The following is an 18,432-nucleotide window of genomic DNA, read 5'->3' on the forward strand; positions in this document are numbered from 1 at the left end:
TACTTTTGGCTTATAACTCACATATAGAGAGGCTTCACAGTTGGTTTAGAAATTGAGCGTTTCTATCATACTTGTGTCATTCAAATTGATCAAGCTTTTGCAATCAAGTTTTACATGTGAGCATACTGAATCCTTTTTTCTAACTCTCCCAAGATGTAATCAAGTCTTCCATTTACCCAATTTCATGCATATTGCCTATTTTATTACTATCTGGAATTTGTTATTTTTCGAAAAAAAATTTAGCATGTATGATTCTACTGTAACTAACCCGTCCCCCCTCCCCACTGCATATGAACTCGTCCTCGAGGGGCTGGATGCAGTGGAAAGAAGGGTTAGGCACAGGCAACGACATAACAACAATCAAGGGAAACTTCTCACACTTAGACCGGACACTGGGCTAAGTGTGAGATAGTTCCAGCAATCAAAACATGCTAATAACCACATAGAAATAAAACAGATATAGGCAAAATAGAAAACAACTTCCATAAACTTCTCACACTTAGTCCAGACACAGGACTAAGTGTGAGATTGGAGTACACAATTTATACAAAGAAACAAGGTTAAGGGTGATAGTACTGCCTTCTAGATAGTTGAATCAGGGGAATGTTGCGCTCCTTCCTTATTGCCTCCATTACACATGCCTTCCTTATTGCCTCTACGGCTTCGTGCTTATTGTAGCTCCTCCTCCTTGGTATTTTTATTCTTTTTCTCCTTCGGGGAGGGGAAGCAAAAGACCTGCTGGCAGCTTTAGTAAGCCCCATACCTTAATTAGTATGGTGGCCCATATTAGGGGGAGGAAAGATACTTTCTTCCCCCTTCCTCTTGCTCCCTTTCTCTGCTCTCACCTGATTGCTCTCCACAGTCTTGCTTGCTTCAATGACTGCTCCGGTCTCTTGATTTTCTCCTCATCCACTTGCTGTCTTGAACCCTCAGCTTCAAGAAGCAGCTGGTTCATTGCCTGGTGGCGCGTTCTTCTCGGGATGGAGTCTTCTTCTGTGGTCGATGAAAGGTTAAATTCTGCCTCCTTTCGTCGTAAAGGGAGATCACTGGGACGAGGCAGCCCCTTTGTTGGTGGTGGCGAAACAGGGTCCTTAGACCGAGAAATCCTTGGGCAAGCCTTTAGGGCAGTGTGAATCTCCACGGGAAAACTTCTGAGTACGGAGTCCACACGCCTTATGCCAGCCGGGTCCACATATTGGAGTGGGCCGATGAATCTAGGAGGCGATAATGGGGTTCTGGTGGTTGGTGGACTCGGTGGTGAAAAGGATCTCTGATTATTACTGTCGAGACTGGCTCCTGAAGAAAATGAGGAAGTATTGGAGGTCTCGAGTTGATTGCCCTGCATTTCTTTCCGAATGAAGATAGCACAAAGGTTCTGAAGATATTTGATGGAAAGTGAGATCCGAGAAACCCTCTTTTATACTCAAATTCCGACTGTTGAGATCCCCGCTTATTGATATTTCTGCGACCTTTCGTGTACCGGCGCGCCATTTTAGAATGCCAGATGGCAAAGCTTCCCCGATACGCTTCCTTCCTCTCTCCAGAACGTCCTTTTATTTCAACAGTCGGCGCCGCCTGACACCTCTCTACTTACTGCACATGTCTCGTCATCACCTGCTCTTATCAACTCAATCACTGTTCCACTAATTAAATTCAAGTTGCACTGATCACGTGAATCATTAAATCACGATGACAGCTCACATTATTCCACTTGATCAGTTCCTTTCCTCCACTTCCGACTTTTGATTAACGAAAATAAAACTAAACACACTTAATAAAAAAACTATTTACAAGGATTTGACCGGGTTTCCTTAGAATGTTACTTGATCAGATTTAGAGATTTAGAAATTATTGCTTGATCAAGCAGATCATCCATGAATACTCGATCACTCCTTATACCGGTTTACTGGTACAAGCTAGGCATTGGTAGTGAAATGTCGTCCACTACAAATGCCTTCCTTTCGTTCCTTCCGGGTAGCTCGCTTTGCTCCAAACCGTTGGTCCTTCCTGCGAACTTTGCCCTTTTAGGTTTACGTTGCTCCCAGTTTCTCTGTTTACCTTGATCAATCCTCCTTTCCTGATGGATCTTTATATTTTCACATTTTTTTCTGTCAACTGCTTCCCATTCAAACTCCTGTAGAAGGAGTAACCATCTGATCAAATGCGGGTTTGATCCCTTCTTCGACGATAGGTATTTGATGGCCGTCTGGTTTGTATACACCGTCACCTTGGAACCGAGTAGGTGCTACCTGAACGCCACAAATGCAAAAACTATCGATAACATTTCTTTTTCGGTCACATCATAGTTCTTGTGTGCCTGATTCAGAGTTTTGGAGGCGTAAAAGATGACGTAACTTTTCCCTTCGATTTTCTGACCTAATACCGCTCCCACAACATAATCACTAGCATCACACATCACCTCGAAGGGGTGATTCCAGTTGGGAGCACGTATTATTGGAGAGCTTATCAATCGGTCCTTCAGAAACTGGAAAGCGGCCTTGCAGGCATCTGAGAATTCAAATTCCAAATCATTCTGGAGAAGTCTTGTTAGAGGCTGGGCTATCCTTGCGAAATCTTTGATGAACCTCCTGTAGAACCCAGTGTGCCTTAAAAAGGCTCTGATCTCCTTCTGGTTTGTAGGGTAAAGGAGTTTTGCAATAACTGCTACCTTTGCTGGGTCGACCTCTATTCCCCTGCTGGATACTACATGGCCCAGGACTATTCCTTCAGTTACCATAAAATGGCATTTCTCGAAATTCAGAACTAAATCCTTCTGGCGGCACCTTTCCAATACCCTGTTAAGGCTATGCAGCCCTTGATCAAAATCATCCCCATAGACAGTGAAATCGTCCATGAAGATCTCAATACAATCTTCCAATAGGTCCGAGAAAATGCTCATCATACATCTTTGGAAAGTGCCCGGAGCATTGCAGAGGCCTAAGGGCATCCTCCTGTAAGCGTAAGTGCCAAAGGGGCAGGTGAATGTCGTCTTTTCTTGATCATCTGGGTTTACAGCGATCTGGAAATAGCCACTATAACCATCCAGGAAACTGAAGTACTGTTTCCCTGCCAACTTCTCCAGCATTTGATCAGTGAACGGCAAAGGAAAGTGATCTTTCTTTGTGGCTTGGTTCAGCTTCCTATAGTCTATGCACATTCTCCACCCAGTAACTGGCCTTGTCGGGATTAATTCATTTTTTTTTCATTTTTCACTACTTGAATCCCTCCTTTCTTAGGCACCATGTGCACTGGGCTGACCCAGTTACTATCGGGAATGGAATAGATAATTCCGATTGAAACTAACTTGACAATTTCTTTCAGCACTTCTTCCCTCATGTTGGGGTTGAGTTTCTGTTGTTGATCGCGGTGTGGCTTGGCTCCTTTCTCCAACCGGATGTGATGCATACACAAATCCGGGCTAATGCCCACCAAGTCTGTCAGCTTCCAGCCGATAGCCCTCTGATTCCTTCGTAATACTTCTAGTAACTTGTCTTTCTGCCATTGGGTCAATTGATTGTTTATAATGACGGGCATAGTTTCGCCTTCTCCCAGGAAGGCGTACTTTAAATGTGCTGGAAGAGGTTTCAACTCTTTTGCGGGCTTTGGCTCCTCGGTGGGCAGAGGGTTCTCTGCAGCTTCATCACTCAGTGGCTTATCTTGATCCAGCTGCTTTGCAATGCTAGATACTTGAGTTGTCTTACTCGACCCAGTTGGCTTTGGACGTTCACAAAATTCTGTTATTGCTTCTGCGACGGCTTGGTCGTTCATTTCTCCGACCTTATTTGTGTCAAACCACTCTTCTACTTCCTTTTCGACCTCTTCATCTACAGCTGAGTCCGTGAACTGCCTTTTTAAAAATTCTTCTTCCAAAAATTCTTGCACCAAGGGCTCAGTTACATCCACAGAATACACGTTTTCTCCGTCGACTGGCCTCTTCATGGCCTCATTGATATTGAACGTATACTGCTCTCCTTTGAAGTCCAAACTGATCGTCCCATTGCGGACGTCTATGATAGTGCTGGCCATAGACAAAAACAGTCGTCCTAGTAGGACTCCACTCGACTCTTTTGTTGTGGGCTCTGTCATCTTGATTACGAAAAAATTAGCTGGGTATACATGATCTGTCGGGGTGAATACATGATCTGTCGGCCAACTGTATCATTATATCCGTGTCGACTAGCTTGGCCTCTCCCAGCTTCCAGTAGATGGAGTATGGCAGAACATTGATAGATTCCCCCAAGTCGCACATGGCGTGCTCTACCTGAATGTCTACGATTGAAATTGAAAGCGTGAACATTCCAGGATCAGTTTTCTTGGAGGGGATATCGCTTTTTTGGATTACAGCAGAGACGTTCTCATCTGTAATTAGTCTCCATTCCTCATTGACCTTCCCTGCTAGGTAGTCTTTAATGAACTTACTGATCGGGGGCATTTTTAACGCCGTTAAGAGTGGTACCTTCACATCCATGTCCTTGAACATGCTTGCCACGTCGATTGTGGCATCCCTTTTCCTCGTCACCATTCCGCGGTACGGATAGGGCTTAACCCTTTCAGTTTCTTCCTTCTGAGTTTCTTCTGAGGCTTCTCCTCCAACCCTTTCCTTGCATTTTTCTTCCACTTGACCACCTCTGCTGGATTCTCCCTCTTCCTCACGGCTTGGTTCAGAAACAGTTGGTGGAGATATCGCAGGATGGTTGGGGCCTTGGTAGACCCTTCCTGACCGCAGGGATACTTCACTAATATTCTCATGACCAGGTGGTTGCATAGTAGCTTCATTCCCCTTCAACTCGCCCAGCGATACTGCAACTTGAGAGAGTTGTTTCGTCAGCATCTCCAACGCCGCCCGCTGCTCTTTTTTAGCCTCCTGGATTTCCCGCACTGCATCATTTGGATGGTGTGGTATTAACATTTCTACGTGGCTTTCTTTAGGGTGTCTGTTGTATCTTTGATTCGGTGGTCCTCCACTATAGTTGGGCTGCGGGTGGTCAGATTGTCCGTAGTATTCTTGCTGATACTGCGGCTGGTTGTACTGTTGATTTCCCCGTAGGTGTGGTGGAATGTACATGACCATCTGGTTGTTCGGTTGCCTTCCCTGGTTGGTAAACTGAAGGTCTGGCTGTTTGTATCCCCAATTTCCCTCCGGTTGTCTGCTTGACCAGTTGGGCTGTCCTCCACTGGCCCAGTTTCCTTGAGGTACGTTATGTATCCTGTTTCTTCCAAAGTTTGGTCTGTCCTGGATCCGTGTGGGCTAGTTGGATTGCCCTTCAAAGGGTTGTACTTGTTGGGTTAATAACTGAAGTGGTTGATTTTGATCAGTCCATCGAAGATTGGGGCGGTCCCTCCATGGAGCTTCTCTCTGTTTCCCCTGGATCCAGTTGCCATTTGCGTTCCAGTAGCCTACGGCATTTACTTGAGCCTGCGGTTCTTCCTCTGAGGGAAACTCGCAATAGTAGTAGTGATGTTCTTCTGGTGGAAACGATCGCGGCACATACTATGTCTCCTTCGGTGCAGGTGGTGGCAGTGGTCTCGTTTTTTCTACTGCGTCCAGCAGTTTCTTCTCCATCTGCTCGAATCGAGCCTCCAGCTTTTCATCGTTGCGCGCCTCTGCTGCGTGCACTGCTCCCCTCCTGTACTGCCCTCGAGAGGTTTCATACGACCGCTTAGCCTCAATCAGCCTCTCCAAAATATTCTTAGCTTGGCTAAAAAGGGTTTTTGAGAAATCCCCTTGTGCTGCGAGGTTGAGGTCGTTTTTGCTATCCATCGTGAGTCCGCCATAGAAACTCGAGTAGATTTCCATCTCTCTCAATTTGTGGTTAGGGCATGCTTGAAGCAGCCCTTGGAACCTATCCCAGTACTGGACGAGGGGCTCGTCGTATTCCTATCTGGCTTATGTAATTTCCCTTTTTAGGGCACTTGTTTTTTTATGTTGGAAAGAAACGATCGAGGAATATCATGCGAAACTCAGCCCACGTTCTGATGGATCCATCCGGCAGCCTTGACAGCCAGACACCCGCGTCCCCCTTCAAGACGAAAGGAATAGCTTTGAGTCTGTAATCTTCGGATGTGGATCCAGCCGTCACGGGCTGAATGTCGCAATATCGGCAGAATTCGTCCAGAAAAGCATACGGACATTCCTTCGAAAGGCCATAGAAGTGGGACAAGACGGCCAGTACTCCTGATTTGATGGCAATGGTCCGCATCCCAGGAGTAGCGGTGATGGCATGCGTGGGCTCTCTCTCATCATGAGCGTGTAGAGAACCGATTCCAGAGTCGTCAGCGACAAGGGCCATTTCTGCTTCCGTTCGTTCTGGTGGTGGTGGTTGTGTTTTCTGCTCGGTGGATGCTGCTGCTTCTAATGCGGCTATGCGACGAGTGATGACAACGTCGGCTTCCTGGACTCTCCACTGAGTGTTAGTTCTTCTGTATATCAAGGGATGATTCCAGTAATCGCCTTGGTGGTACCTTCTCATCAACAGCAAAAATAAAAAATGAGAAACAAAATTATATACACCTACGCACTACGCACAAACATAAAGTAACACCATGCTTCCCCGACAACAGCGCCATTTTGGAGGGGACTAGGAAAGAGATCGAAAACACGAATAGAATGCGGATCAAGTTATATGGAGTGATAACCGAACCGATTAGATCAGTTAGCAAATGTCGTTGCCACTTAATCAATGCACTCTAGCTCTCGCCCTTTCCGCCTTGCCAAAGTAATTTATAACTCCCAATTTTGCACAACTTTAACAGTAAAGCGGCAAGTTCGGGGTCGATTCCACAGGGAAGTTGGTGTGTCGAGTGTGTGATTAGTTAACAGGGGGGGTTGGTTGCTGCCACGCTTTAATTTGGGAGTTTTAACTACTGTTTTAATCTAGACAGAATTTAAACTAGCTAGCTTGATCAACGGAATTCTAACTACTGGGTCAAGTGATTTGCAGGAAACAACAAAAAAGTAAATGCACGGATTTAAAGCGAAAATAACTTGATTAAACTAAAAACTGATTACAGCGTGAAATTAAACTAAGCTAACACTTGGAGTCTAAGAAAGCGGTAAACTGAGAAGAATCTCAGCGGGAAACTTAAGTCACGCTAACAGAAATGAGTATTCTGCAGCACTTCCTTTGGTCGCCCTTCTAACTAAGCTAGAGAATTAAACTAAACTAAGCTAGAGAGCTGGACTACGCTAGATAACTATGCTAAACTAAACTAGGCGGAAAGTAAAGTGTCTCTTCCTTTCTTGTGGTGGCACACCCTCTATTTATAAGCTCGATTCGGCCTCCAGCTGGATAACGATCTTGTCAGGGAATATTCACTCATTCTGAGAATGAGCGACTCATTGATTGCTACGTGCTGTTCTTCTAGAATGTCGACGCTTTTTTTGGTAACAAATTTGTGACTCAGCTTCGTCCTTGCGTCTCATATTCCAGCACGTGTCCCCTTCTAGAACGTCGTCCTTGATAACAGAATGGTGCGCTGTATCCAGCTCATTTCCTCACGTGCTCTTCTTCCAGAAGCTCGTGGTCCCCTCGTAACTGCTTGATCGTTCCCCTTGATCAACTCCCCCGGATTCTGAGCCTTTTATCGCCTTTGTACTTGCTTGATCAGGTCGGCCTTGAAGCCTTGGTCAAGTGGTATTTCTGCACATTTAACACTTATTTTGCGCGATAAACCGATCAAGTAGCATGCATTTCACCCATAAACCGATGCATGAAATATGCCATATCAGTACTGTGTATTCATTCTTAAATGTTTGAAATTAATTTCTTTTCTTCCTCCTCTCATTGTGATTCAAGCTTCAACTGTAATAATTCGTCGTAGTGACTCAATTTAGGTAATTTCTTCTCTCGCAATGAAATTCAGCCTTCCATTGTCTGTCGTCGTCTTATCCCTACCGAGTGGGGTCTTTTTTGGATGGAAGTTATAACTGAATTTGGTCGTATTCAATGTAGGGTTTATGTGTGTTGGGCTGAAATTCGTCCTTCCACTGTACTGTGCATTTATTTGTTGATGGTCAAATTAATATGTGTACTTCCCTCTACATTTGAAGGATATGAAAGTGTTTTCTATTCTCTCACCTCAATTCATCCTCCCATTTTCTTTCGTCTACTACGTTTGATCCCTGCCGTCCTATACTCATTGTTCAATTCATTATGTATACTATAGATGAGCTTGAGATCACAAACTTGCACTCTGACCCATTTGGGTGGTTTTTGTAGCTGAATTTGGGTGGATTTTGCAGTTGAATCTAGCAATTTAGGGGTTACGTGTGTTGTGTGTGTTATACTACTTTCACCAAGCTATTTTTTTGGAAATTTAATTTCATAAATAATGTCGTATAAGTTTTTAATATGTTTGGTTTTTAATTTCCAATTCAGCGCGTTCGTGCAATATCTTCTTCAAGTTCTCAATCGTTCGGGTCAAGCTTCAATTGGGAGTGGCGTCCACAGATTGTGATCTGTAATCACGATCTCGCGACCGAGCTTGTGACATCTAGGACGATGATTGCAGATTCTTCTGTTGGTTTGATGCGGGTCTATCGCCAAGCCAAGACACTTACTTTCAAAGAATCAAGCTAGAACGAGACAGGTTTGAAGAACAACTCTGTTGCAAGAATATTGTGGAAGGTGTTCTTAAAGATAAATTGCACATGAAAAGTGATGAGTGTGAGGATCTGAAGTTAAAATTGAGCATGCAGAGTGAGGAGTGTGCACGTCTTAATTTAGAAATTGTTAGAACCAAAAAAACGTCCCGAAATCTGAAGATTGTAATATCGTTTTTATGCGTTGTAATTATTTTCTTAATGTAATGGTAACACTTTTTTTCTTCAAGCAATAAGAGTGGATGTTTTGGTACTAAATATTTGAAGTGACACAAGTGACACTATAATTATTGTGTAGGAATGAAGTTTCACACTAACGACTGAAGTTCCCGCATAGGTACATCAAACTAACATTTTGAAGTTTTAGTATTATAATCACAACTGAAGTACGCATCTTCAGTTGAAATACCACCATGCGTACAAAACTTTTGGTTGAATAACACCCGACGTATATAACTTTTTGTGAAATACAATCCTACGTACAAAGTTAAAATATGCAGTACACGGGCCTTCTCATATAACATAGTCAAAATACAAGTGCCTTCCCATGATGATCCCTAACAAGCATAGTATGCAGATAAGATTAATGTTAGACATAAAGACTTCAAGACACCATTGTTTACAAGACACAAACAAAAACCAACAGGGTTAGATTGACCACCGCGCATATTCAATCTTGATCTCCTCGACGGCCACAGCGTTGCGGCCGAGTCCTGGTCCGACGTGTGCTAGGCCTTGGAACAGGGGGATTGGTCTGCAACAAACAACAACATACCCACCAACATACTTTTTTCTCATCGTTGGTATTGAAGAATGAACCGCCATGATGGAAAGTAACTGAAAACTTTCCAGGTGCATCCCCTATTAAGGAGAACAATAATCGGACCGTTAAAAATCAAACCAAAACAGTCAAGAAAATTCACAACAAAAAATCAAATTCTGGCGCCCTGAATCACAAACTGAGGATTAAAAATCAATTTCCGGAGAAACAAAAATATATTCACAAAAAAAATCATTTCCATAAACCCTAAATCACAAACCGAGGATTATAACTTACTGAATTCATCTTCTGGGAAGAAAAAATCAAGATCAGGATCGCGGATATCCCAGGTTTCTTCTTCCACATCTATGACCACCGGTGCATGTCTCGTTGGTGGTCGCCGATGTGGTGGCGATGGCGGGGGTGTGGGTTCCCTGTTACGGCGAGACGAATTCCGTGACAACGAACCGCCTGATGATCCAGCGCGCTTCCGTTTAGGCGACATTCATGCAAGATAGTTTTTTCAGTGAGGGGCAGAGAGAATGAAGAGTGAGCCCAATGTTTTGCAATTTTTAGGCGGGGTGGGAGAGTGAACTCTTTTTTTGCAAAAATTTTAGGCAGGGTGGGAGTGAAGACCGAAACTAAGGCTTGTGAAATTTTTGAAACTTATTTCATAAATCACACCCGGAGTCCTGTGTACGTGGCGTGTGCGTGTGGTCGATCTGGTTATGAACTGCCGCTGACGCGCCATCATGACTGACGGCTGAAACACGCTCGTCAACTCACGCTAGGGTTGCAGGCCGCCACTGCAGAATATCATGTGGTATGACCATAATGCCCTTTTAGGGTTGAAGGGTCTTTTTGTCCGAAAAAACCTGATATGTGATTATGTTAAACGCCAGAGACTTGTGGCGATATTTTTAAACGTCAGGGGCCTGAAGTGAAACAAATGGAAACGTCAAGGATGATTTATGTAGTTCACTCTTTTTTTTATTAGTCCTATAATATTAGTTTACTTCAGTTTTTTGCAGCTTTAGGTTATTCTTATTCTACACTAATAATATTATAAGTAATTATTTACTCCTTCCGTCCCACTTTAGCAGTCACGGTTTATCATTTTTTGGTGTCCCACTTTAAGAGTCCCGTTGTAATATTCATAAATGCTAATTGACCTCACATTCCACTAACCTTTTTCCATTAACATTTTACTATAAAACTAATATATAAAAGTAGTATTCACATTCCACTATATTTTTTCACCAATTTTCTTTTACATTTTTTAAAACTCGTGCCGAACTTAGTGACAGACACACGTTGAAGTGATGAAGCGCTTAAGCCCCTCCCAAACCTTTTTTTAATAAATTTCTTTTGCAAAAAATTTCAAATTTTTCAGAATGTATCTTCAGCCCTTCCCAAGGTAATACCTTTGATGTCTAAATTATTAGAGGTTTAATGGAAGGAGGGGCTTGAAAATAAAATTACAGATAAAAACTACCTACAACAATAGCTGTGAATAGAGTTGGGAAGAAGGAAGAAGATGAATTGATTAACGGTTGTCTAACACTTAAACTTAAATAATTAAAATAATATTAAAAGAAAAGGTCAATTATCCTATTTAAGTGGAACGTTTTAGGCTTTACAAATTACTCCCTCCGAGATGTTATTTTGTGTATTAAGTGCTGAGAGAAAATATAATTTTATAATTAATGTGATAGAGAACTTTTTACAAAAGAGAAAATGTGACATCTTTTGTAGGACAAACTAAAAAGGAAAGTGTGACATCTACTATGGGACGAAGGGAGTATAAAATATGTCATTACACTTTTTAAATTGCTTTCTTATTACCACACGTTTTTGTAAAGCGTTGAATAGAAAAAGGGTTTTTTCTTATGCCAATCTGCACCGCTTTCAATCGATGAGAACACGTAAAATTTAATTGCCACCGCTTTAGCAAAACAAACACAACTAGAACATGAAAAATATCATTCATTTGATTAAACTTGTGTTGAATTAATTTTATCCATTAGATATTTATGCATTTTTATAATAGTTGTTATTGTGATTTTATTATATATATATATATAATACTCCCTCCGTCCAAAAATAGAAGTCTCATTTTTTCATTTTAGTTTGTCCACGAATAGGAGTCCCGATTCACTTTTAATATAAATGGTAACAGGGTCTCACATTTTACTAACTCATTCCACTAGCATTTCATTTATATACAATTGTGACTCATATTTCACTAACTCTTTTCTACTCACTTTTCTTAATATTTCTTAAAACTCGTGCCGCTAAGAAAATGAGACTCTTAATAGCGGATGGAGGGAATATATATATGAGTAAAGGTTAATTTTGGTCATAAACATATGACCAAAATACGAATTTTGTTCAAAACATTCACTTTTTGAAAAATAAGTCCATAACAAATGAAATCCTTGTCGGAGTGGTCCTTTTTTGACGATTCCGTCAAAAAATTAACGGTCATGTCACTGTAGAATTAGCGTTGGCCGTTAGTTTTTTTACGGAACCGTAAAAAAAGACCATTTTGGCGACATTTTCATTTGTTATAGACCTGTTTTTCAAAAAGTAAATGTTTTGGACCAAATTCGTATTTTATTTATATGTTTAGGACCAAAATTAGCCTATAATATATATATATATATATATATAGGTCCATGATCAATTGAGATTTTTTTGGCTAATTGAGAAATGAGATGCAACATCAGCCACTCATTTTTATTAAATGAGTGGTCCAGATTTTGCCACACAAAAAATAATTTTAAATTAATTTATTATGAATGGGTCAAATGGTAATTTAATCCTCCAGAAGCCACAGCGCAGAATATACGCTAAGCTCTCCACTCTCCGCAAACTCATCCCCAAATCCGAGCACCTGTTCGCCGTCGATACCACCGTCGGCGCAGCCTGGATCTGAGCCTTCTCACTTCTCAGGGAGGGAGATCAAAACAGCCACAGCCGGCGCCGCCGCGTGATGCGCCGGAGAGGAGGAGGATCCGGCGCCGGTCAACGGGGCGGAGAAGACGGAGGTGGAATCGACGAAATTTCACTCCAATCTTCGACAAATTTCACTCCAGAAGCTCGCTGTCTCCTCAATCTTAGACAAATTTCACTCCGCGCCGCCCTCCGACGCTGGAACCGACGTCGTCAGCCGCTGCCTCCGCTCCGCCTCAGCGGCGGTGGTCGATCAGTCCACTCGAGAAATTCGATCTCGCCGATGGATTGTTGGAGCTGCAGTCCGCATTCGAGGATTCATCAAATCCGCAATTCGCTGCTGTCTTTACTAATAAAGCAATTGGTTTGCTCACTAGACTTGGTTTTGAGCGGAATCCGTCGTCCTTTCTGTTTTTCTCGTCGGAGAATCACCCATTCGTAAAGGTGTGGCTGTTATTTTTGAATTTGAAACGATTTGAAGTTTTGAAAGTTGAGCTATGTCTTTTCCCCAATGAATTTCTGGATTGGATTTCTCAGATTGTATGTGTTATAAGTGTTATTTTTTAGTTATTGACATTTTAATATGAGTTGTTGACATTTGATATTTTGATATGTGAATTGTAAGTGTTATTTTTTAGTTGTTGACATTTTAATACGAGTTGTTGACATTTGATATTCTCCGTATTCAAATGTGAATTGTAAGTGTTATTTTTTAGTTGTTGACATTTTAATACGAGTTGTTGACATTGATATTCTCGGTATTGATACATGAATTGTAAGTGTTATTTTTTAGTTGTTGACATTTTAATACGAGTTGTTGACATTTGATATTCTCCGTATTCAAATGTGAATTGTAAGTGTTATTTTTTAGTTGTTGACATTTTAATACGAGTTGTTGACATTGATATTCTCGGTATTGATACATGAATTGTAAGTGTTATTTTTTAGTTGTTGACATTTTAATACGAGCTGTTGACATTTGATATTCTGGCTATTGAAATGAAATGACACTTATACCCCCGTGTTGACATAATGTGATAGCTATTGACATTTAGTTAATCTTGTGGATTAGTGGCTGATATTGCATCTCATTTCTCAATTTAGCTAAATAATCTCAACCTAACAGGACCCTCTATATATATATATATATATATATATATAGGGGAGCGTTATTCTCCTTTTCACATCTTAGATCATTTTTCCTTCTTAATATTACTCGTTAGATCTAAGGCATCAACGGATCAGATTGATTCTATAAAACTGGTTCCGTGTTGCATTATAGAAGGTGGTTGTATGCATTACAGGGTTATTATTGACATTTGACGGAAAAGTAACTGCCACATTTTGGTATCTGCGAATAATGCACCACATGGTCACGAGTAATGCATATAATTGACTATATAATGCACAATATGTGAACTGCAATGCATACGAATAAGATGTATCATGTTATGATGTTTGGACACACGTTTCTTGTTTCCCCTAAGGGTTTAATAAGCTTAGGGGCTAGGGTATAGTACGTAGACACGTATGTAATCTTCACATGGTAACGAGTAATGGATATAATTGACTATATAATGCACAATTTGTGAACTGCAATGCATACGAACAAGATGTGCTGTGTTATGATGTTTGACACACGTTTCTTGTTTCCCCTAAGGGTTTAATAAGCTTAGGGGCTAGGGTATAGTACGTACGCATTAATAACAAATTATAAAATGATACGAATAATTCACCAAATTGTCACGAGTAATGGATGTTATTAACTATATAATGCACAACATGTGAACTGCAATGCATACGAATAAGATGTACCATGTTATGATGTTTGACACACATTTCTTGTTTCCCCTAAGGGTTTAATAAGCTTAGGGGCTAGGGTATAGTACGTAGACATTACTAACAAATTGTTGTTATTGGAATATACGTATGTGCATTATTTGGTTTAGGTAGTGCATTATGTAGCTGTTAATTGTCATTATCTCAGTATATTATGCATTATTAGAGGTATTGTGTATATGGGTTAATCAACGGATTGAAGATTACATACGTGCATTTAGTAATGTCTACGTACTATACCCTAGCCCCTAAGCTTATTAAACCCTTAGGGGAAACAAGAAACGTGTGTCAAACATCATAACATGGTACATCTTATTCGTATGCATTACAGTTCACATATTGTGCATTATATAGTTAATAACATCCATTACTCGTGACAATTTGGTGAATTATTCGTATCGTTTTATAATTTGTTATTAATGCGTACGTACTATACCCTAGCCCCTAAGCTTATTAAACCCTTAGGGGAAACAAGAAACGTGTGTCAAACATCATAACACAGCACATCTTGTTCGTATGCATTGCAGTTCACAAATTGTGCATTATATAGTCAATTATATCCATTACTCGTTACCATGTGAAGATTACATACATGTCTACGTACTATACCCTAGCCCCTAAGCTTATTAAACCCTTAGGGGAAACAAGAAACGTGTGTCAAACATCATAACACAACACATCTTGTTCGTATGCATTGCAGTTCACATATTGTGCATTATATAGGCAATTATATGCATTACTCGTGACCATGTGGTGCATTATTCGTAGCGGTTTCCAGCCATTATTAGATTACTATTGTACCCTCATAATGCACAAAATAGGACAAATAATGCAACACAGGATTAATTACCCAATGTTGATCTTGACCGTCCATTTCTCTAATCTAATGGCTGATATTAAGAAGGAAAAAGGAGGAAATATAGGAAAAGGAAATGAATACATCCCTATATATATACACACATATATATAGGGTCCCCTTATTCCCACAACACCTTCTTAGTGTAGAACTAGAGACAAAATGTTAGCCCATGGATTTTAATTCTGTGGCTGAGATTAGAGATCATACATCTTAAATTTGTAATTCATCATGTGCATTAAATTGTTCAGCCAAAGGGCATCTTAGTCATTTCTTAATGTGGTCAAACATGGTAAAAATTATGGAGGCGTTAATCACGGTATTATGAATTAGGGTAAAACTCTCTCCCATTTTCTTCCCGCTCGACGTTTCAGCTTTAGCCCCACTCTCTCCTCCGTCGTTTCACTACACCATTTCAACTCGGTTTGTTGCGTTCCAGAACTTCATCCGGTGCGGGTGAGTTCAACTCATTTGTTAATTTAGTTTAGATTTTGTGTTTATAATTCTCGTTTTGCTTCAGTGCATATGGTAATTTAGTTAATCTATTATGTTTTTTTATTCTCGTTTTACTTCAACCTAGTACCACTGCCTTCAATTGTATAGATTAAATGGGGACGTCCTCCTAAAACCAAACCGAGGTCCACCTCAAAACCGATGGAACCAAACGGGTGAGCTATCCCCAATTCTGGAATTTTAATTTTCTTCACAGTTTTTCGTTTGATTTACTTGATTAAAGTTTTTGTTTTTCATTCAATCTTGGCTGAATTTATTGGATGTAGTATGTTCGACTGATGTAACTGAAATTATCAAGTTATAAGATGAAGTATGTTCAACATCAGCTGAAGTATTTTTTTTTACTCTATGATGCTCTGGATTCTGTTTGTGGTTTGCTGTAGCTAAATTCTGTTTGTGGTCTGCTGTAACTTAACTTGTATGATGTTTTCAACAATAAAAAAGTTGATTAGATACTCTTATTTTCATTTAAGAGTCAAAGATAGTTGTGCTTTATCTGAATTTGTGAACAGATATGTAGTCATCAATGCTTCTATGGTATCTGTTGCTATGTTGTATATGAATTTGGTCAGGGTTGTATACGAAGTTATTTCATTATAAGATGAAGCATTAAAAGTAATAGATGAAATTGTTACATTATTAGATGTAATGCTTTCTTTCAAATTTGAGTCATTCCCAATTTGGTTAATTTTAACTGATGTGTTTCCAAGTCTCGATTGAAGATAAAATATTATAAGATAAAGTGGTTACAATATATTAGATGAAGATATAATATTATAAGATGAAGTGATTTGTTTCATTTCAAATTTGGTTCATTTATTTGGATGAAGTTACAACTTTATATGATGAAGTTATAACATTATACGATGAAGTTAATACTTCATACTATACTTTGCCTTCTTACATTGCGTAATATTTTGTACATTTGGTTCATCACTAATGACTTAACTATTCTTTATGCAGACAAATCAGTTCCTACTAACGAGGTACCTGCATTGAATCAACCACCCACGATGCTTTCAACCTTTAAACCAACAAACCACTTGGGCACTTTTGAATTGAAAATGTGTAATTGATTCATTAGAATGATACGCGTTGATCATTAATGTATTACTATATTATAAAATAATGTTACTATTGTATTTTAATATATATTAATATTTTTTTGTTATTTATTAAAAATAGTTCATTTTAGCGTTTATTTAGTTCATTCTAACGTTTATTTATATCATTCTAAGTACAACGATAGTTAACCTTGTTGCTATCGTTACTGTATACCTTAAAAGGTTATAATAGCTTCAATACTAACATTCATTGGGTTCATTATTTAGATCATATATGACTCATTTGAAAAAATGTGCTATTATTCAAGAACAAACAAAAAAGTTTCATTGACGATCGTCGTGTTTATGGATGATTAATTTAGATTTGATGGATTTTGGACGATAGATGTGAAGATTGTACAATGAGACATAATTCGAGAATTCGAATTTTCATAATTATAAGATATTTTAGCATGAAAGTGATAAATCTTTTCAAATTTTTGGGTGTTCTGATTTTCCAAATGGATATTTTAGCATGAAATTAGATAATAATTTGGTGTGTTTGACTGATATAACAAGAAGTAATATTAGAACACACAACCATGAAAAGTTCATCACATATAAAAATCAGTTCATTACATAGGAAAATAACTACAGATGACATATAATTGTTAACCTACACATACATGGATGTCATCTTCTTGAGATGATTCTGAATCAGAATCAGAATCAGAATCAGAATCAGACAACGAGCCTATCGAACTTATAAACTTCGACACCAACTTCTCCAATTACATGTCAGCTTCGCTATCCCGTTCGCCAATCTGAATCAGATGGGTAGCGTCGTCTTCATCTTGGTCTTTCTGCTCAAGTGTCGTCGCACAAATCTTGAGGATTTGCTCCTAGTCGTGCAACCACTCAAAGCTAGATCCATGGAGTGTTATTATGTTGAAATTGATAACACACATATCTACTCTAAATTTTCATTCTAAACATTCATAATAACCACTACTTTAGTTCATTTTACATACGAATTAAATCACAAATGCACTGGTGGTAATCGAAATTAATAACAAACAAAATTAAAAACTGCTTCAATTCATTACTTACGCGATTTAAAAAAATTGAATCTTTACAATTTGAGCTCCGATTACTAATTGAACATGCATCATGTTCACATATATTATAACTCGAAAAAGTTCCTTCGAATGAGGGGTCTTCTTCTTCTTGGGATGAGTCTAAATCTGAATCAAAAATAATTGTTGAAGATTTATTCCGTATTGGTGTCGCATGATTTAAGGAAACAACATAACTACAGTAATTTGGTAGTTCCTAAAAGACCATGCAGCCTATTAATTGAATAAAAAAGTTGATATATGGTTGATTTTATACAACCGTTAGATTACAACAATGTGCGGATGAGATTTGGTCTCTGGTTTGGTTTTTTAAATTAGTTCGACATTGAATACAATCCTATATATATATATATATATATATATATATATATATATATATATATATATATATATATATATATATATATATATAGGGTTGCGTTAAAGATAGAACCATTCTTAAGTGTAGAACCTAGAACTCTACATATTTTATTCATTGGATGAGGAAAAAATGACGGTTAAGATTAAAAATCATACATATTAGACTATGTTTTCACGACATTTTGGACTCAACATGTGAAAAAACTCACATGTTGATGGAAGAATGAATGAAACGAAGAAGAGTCCATGCATGCTTTATTTTTTCACTTATCTGCATTCACCCATTAATAATAGTTTTGGTTGTAATGGGAAGTTGTTGTGCAAATCAACACCATTGGATTAAAAGATCTAACGACCTCCGTTTGGCA

At 39.3% G+C, this 18,432-nt stretch overlaps 2 protein-coding genes across 2 annotated transcripts; both read right to left on the reverse strand.

Moving 5' to 3' along the window:
* Positions 1 to 2,126: 2,126 nt before the first annotated feature.
* LOC121784279 lies at positions 2,127 to 4,026 on the reverse strand. Its single transcript, XM_042182442.1, has 3 exons — positions 3,305 to 4,026; positions 2,300 to 3,140; positions 2,127 to 2,249 (listed from the first exon to the last, which is right to left on the reverse strand). Exons 1-3 carry the CDS (start codon positions 4,024 to 4,026, stop codon positions 2,127 to 2,129), a joined length of 1,686 nt encoding a protein of 561 aa, XP_042038376.1.
* A 76-nt stretch (positions 4,027 to 4,102) lies between these two features.
* On the reverse strand, positions 4,103 to 5,071 carry LOC121784280. Its single transcript, XM_042182443.1, has one exon. The coding sequence runs from the start codon at positions 5,069 to 5,071 to the stop codon at positions 4,103 to 4,105; it is 969 nt and encodes a 322-aa protein (XP_042038377.1).
* Positions 5,072 to 18,432: the final 13,361 nt, after the last annotated feature.

The sequence above is a fragment of the Salvia splendens genome, chromosome 21 (assembly GCF_004379255.2).
Source record: "Salvia splendens isolate huo1 chromosome 21, SspV2, whole genome shotgun sequence".
NCBI classification, from domain to species: domain Eukaryota; kingdom Viridiplantae; phylum Streptophyta; class Magnoliopsida; order Lamiales; family Lamiaceae; genus Salvia; species Salvia splendens.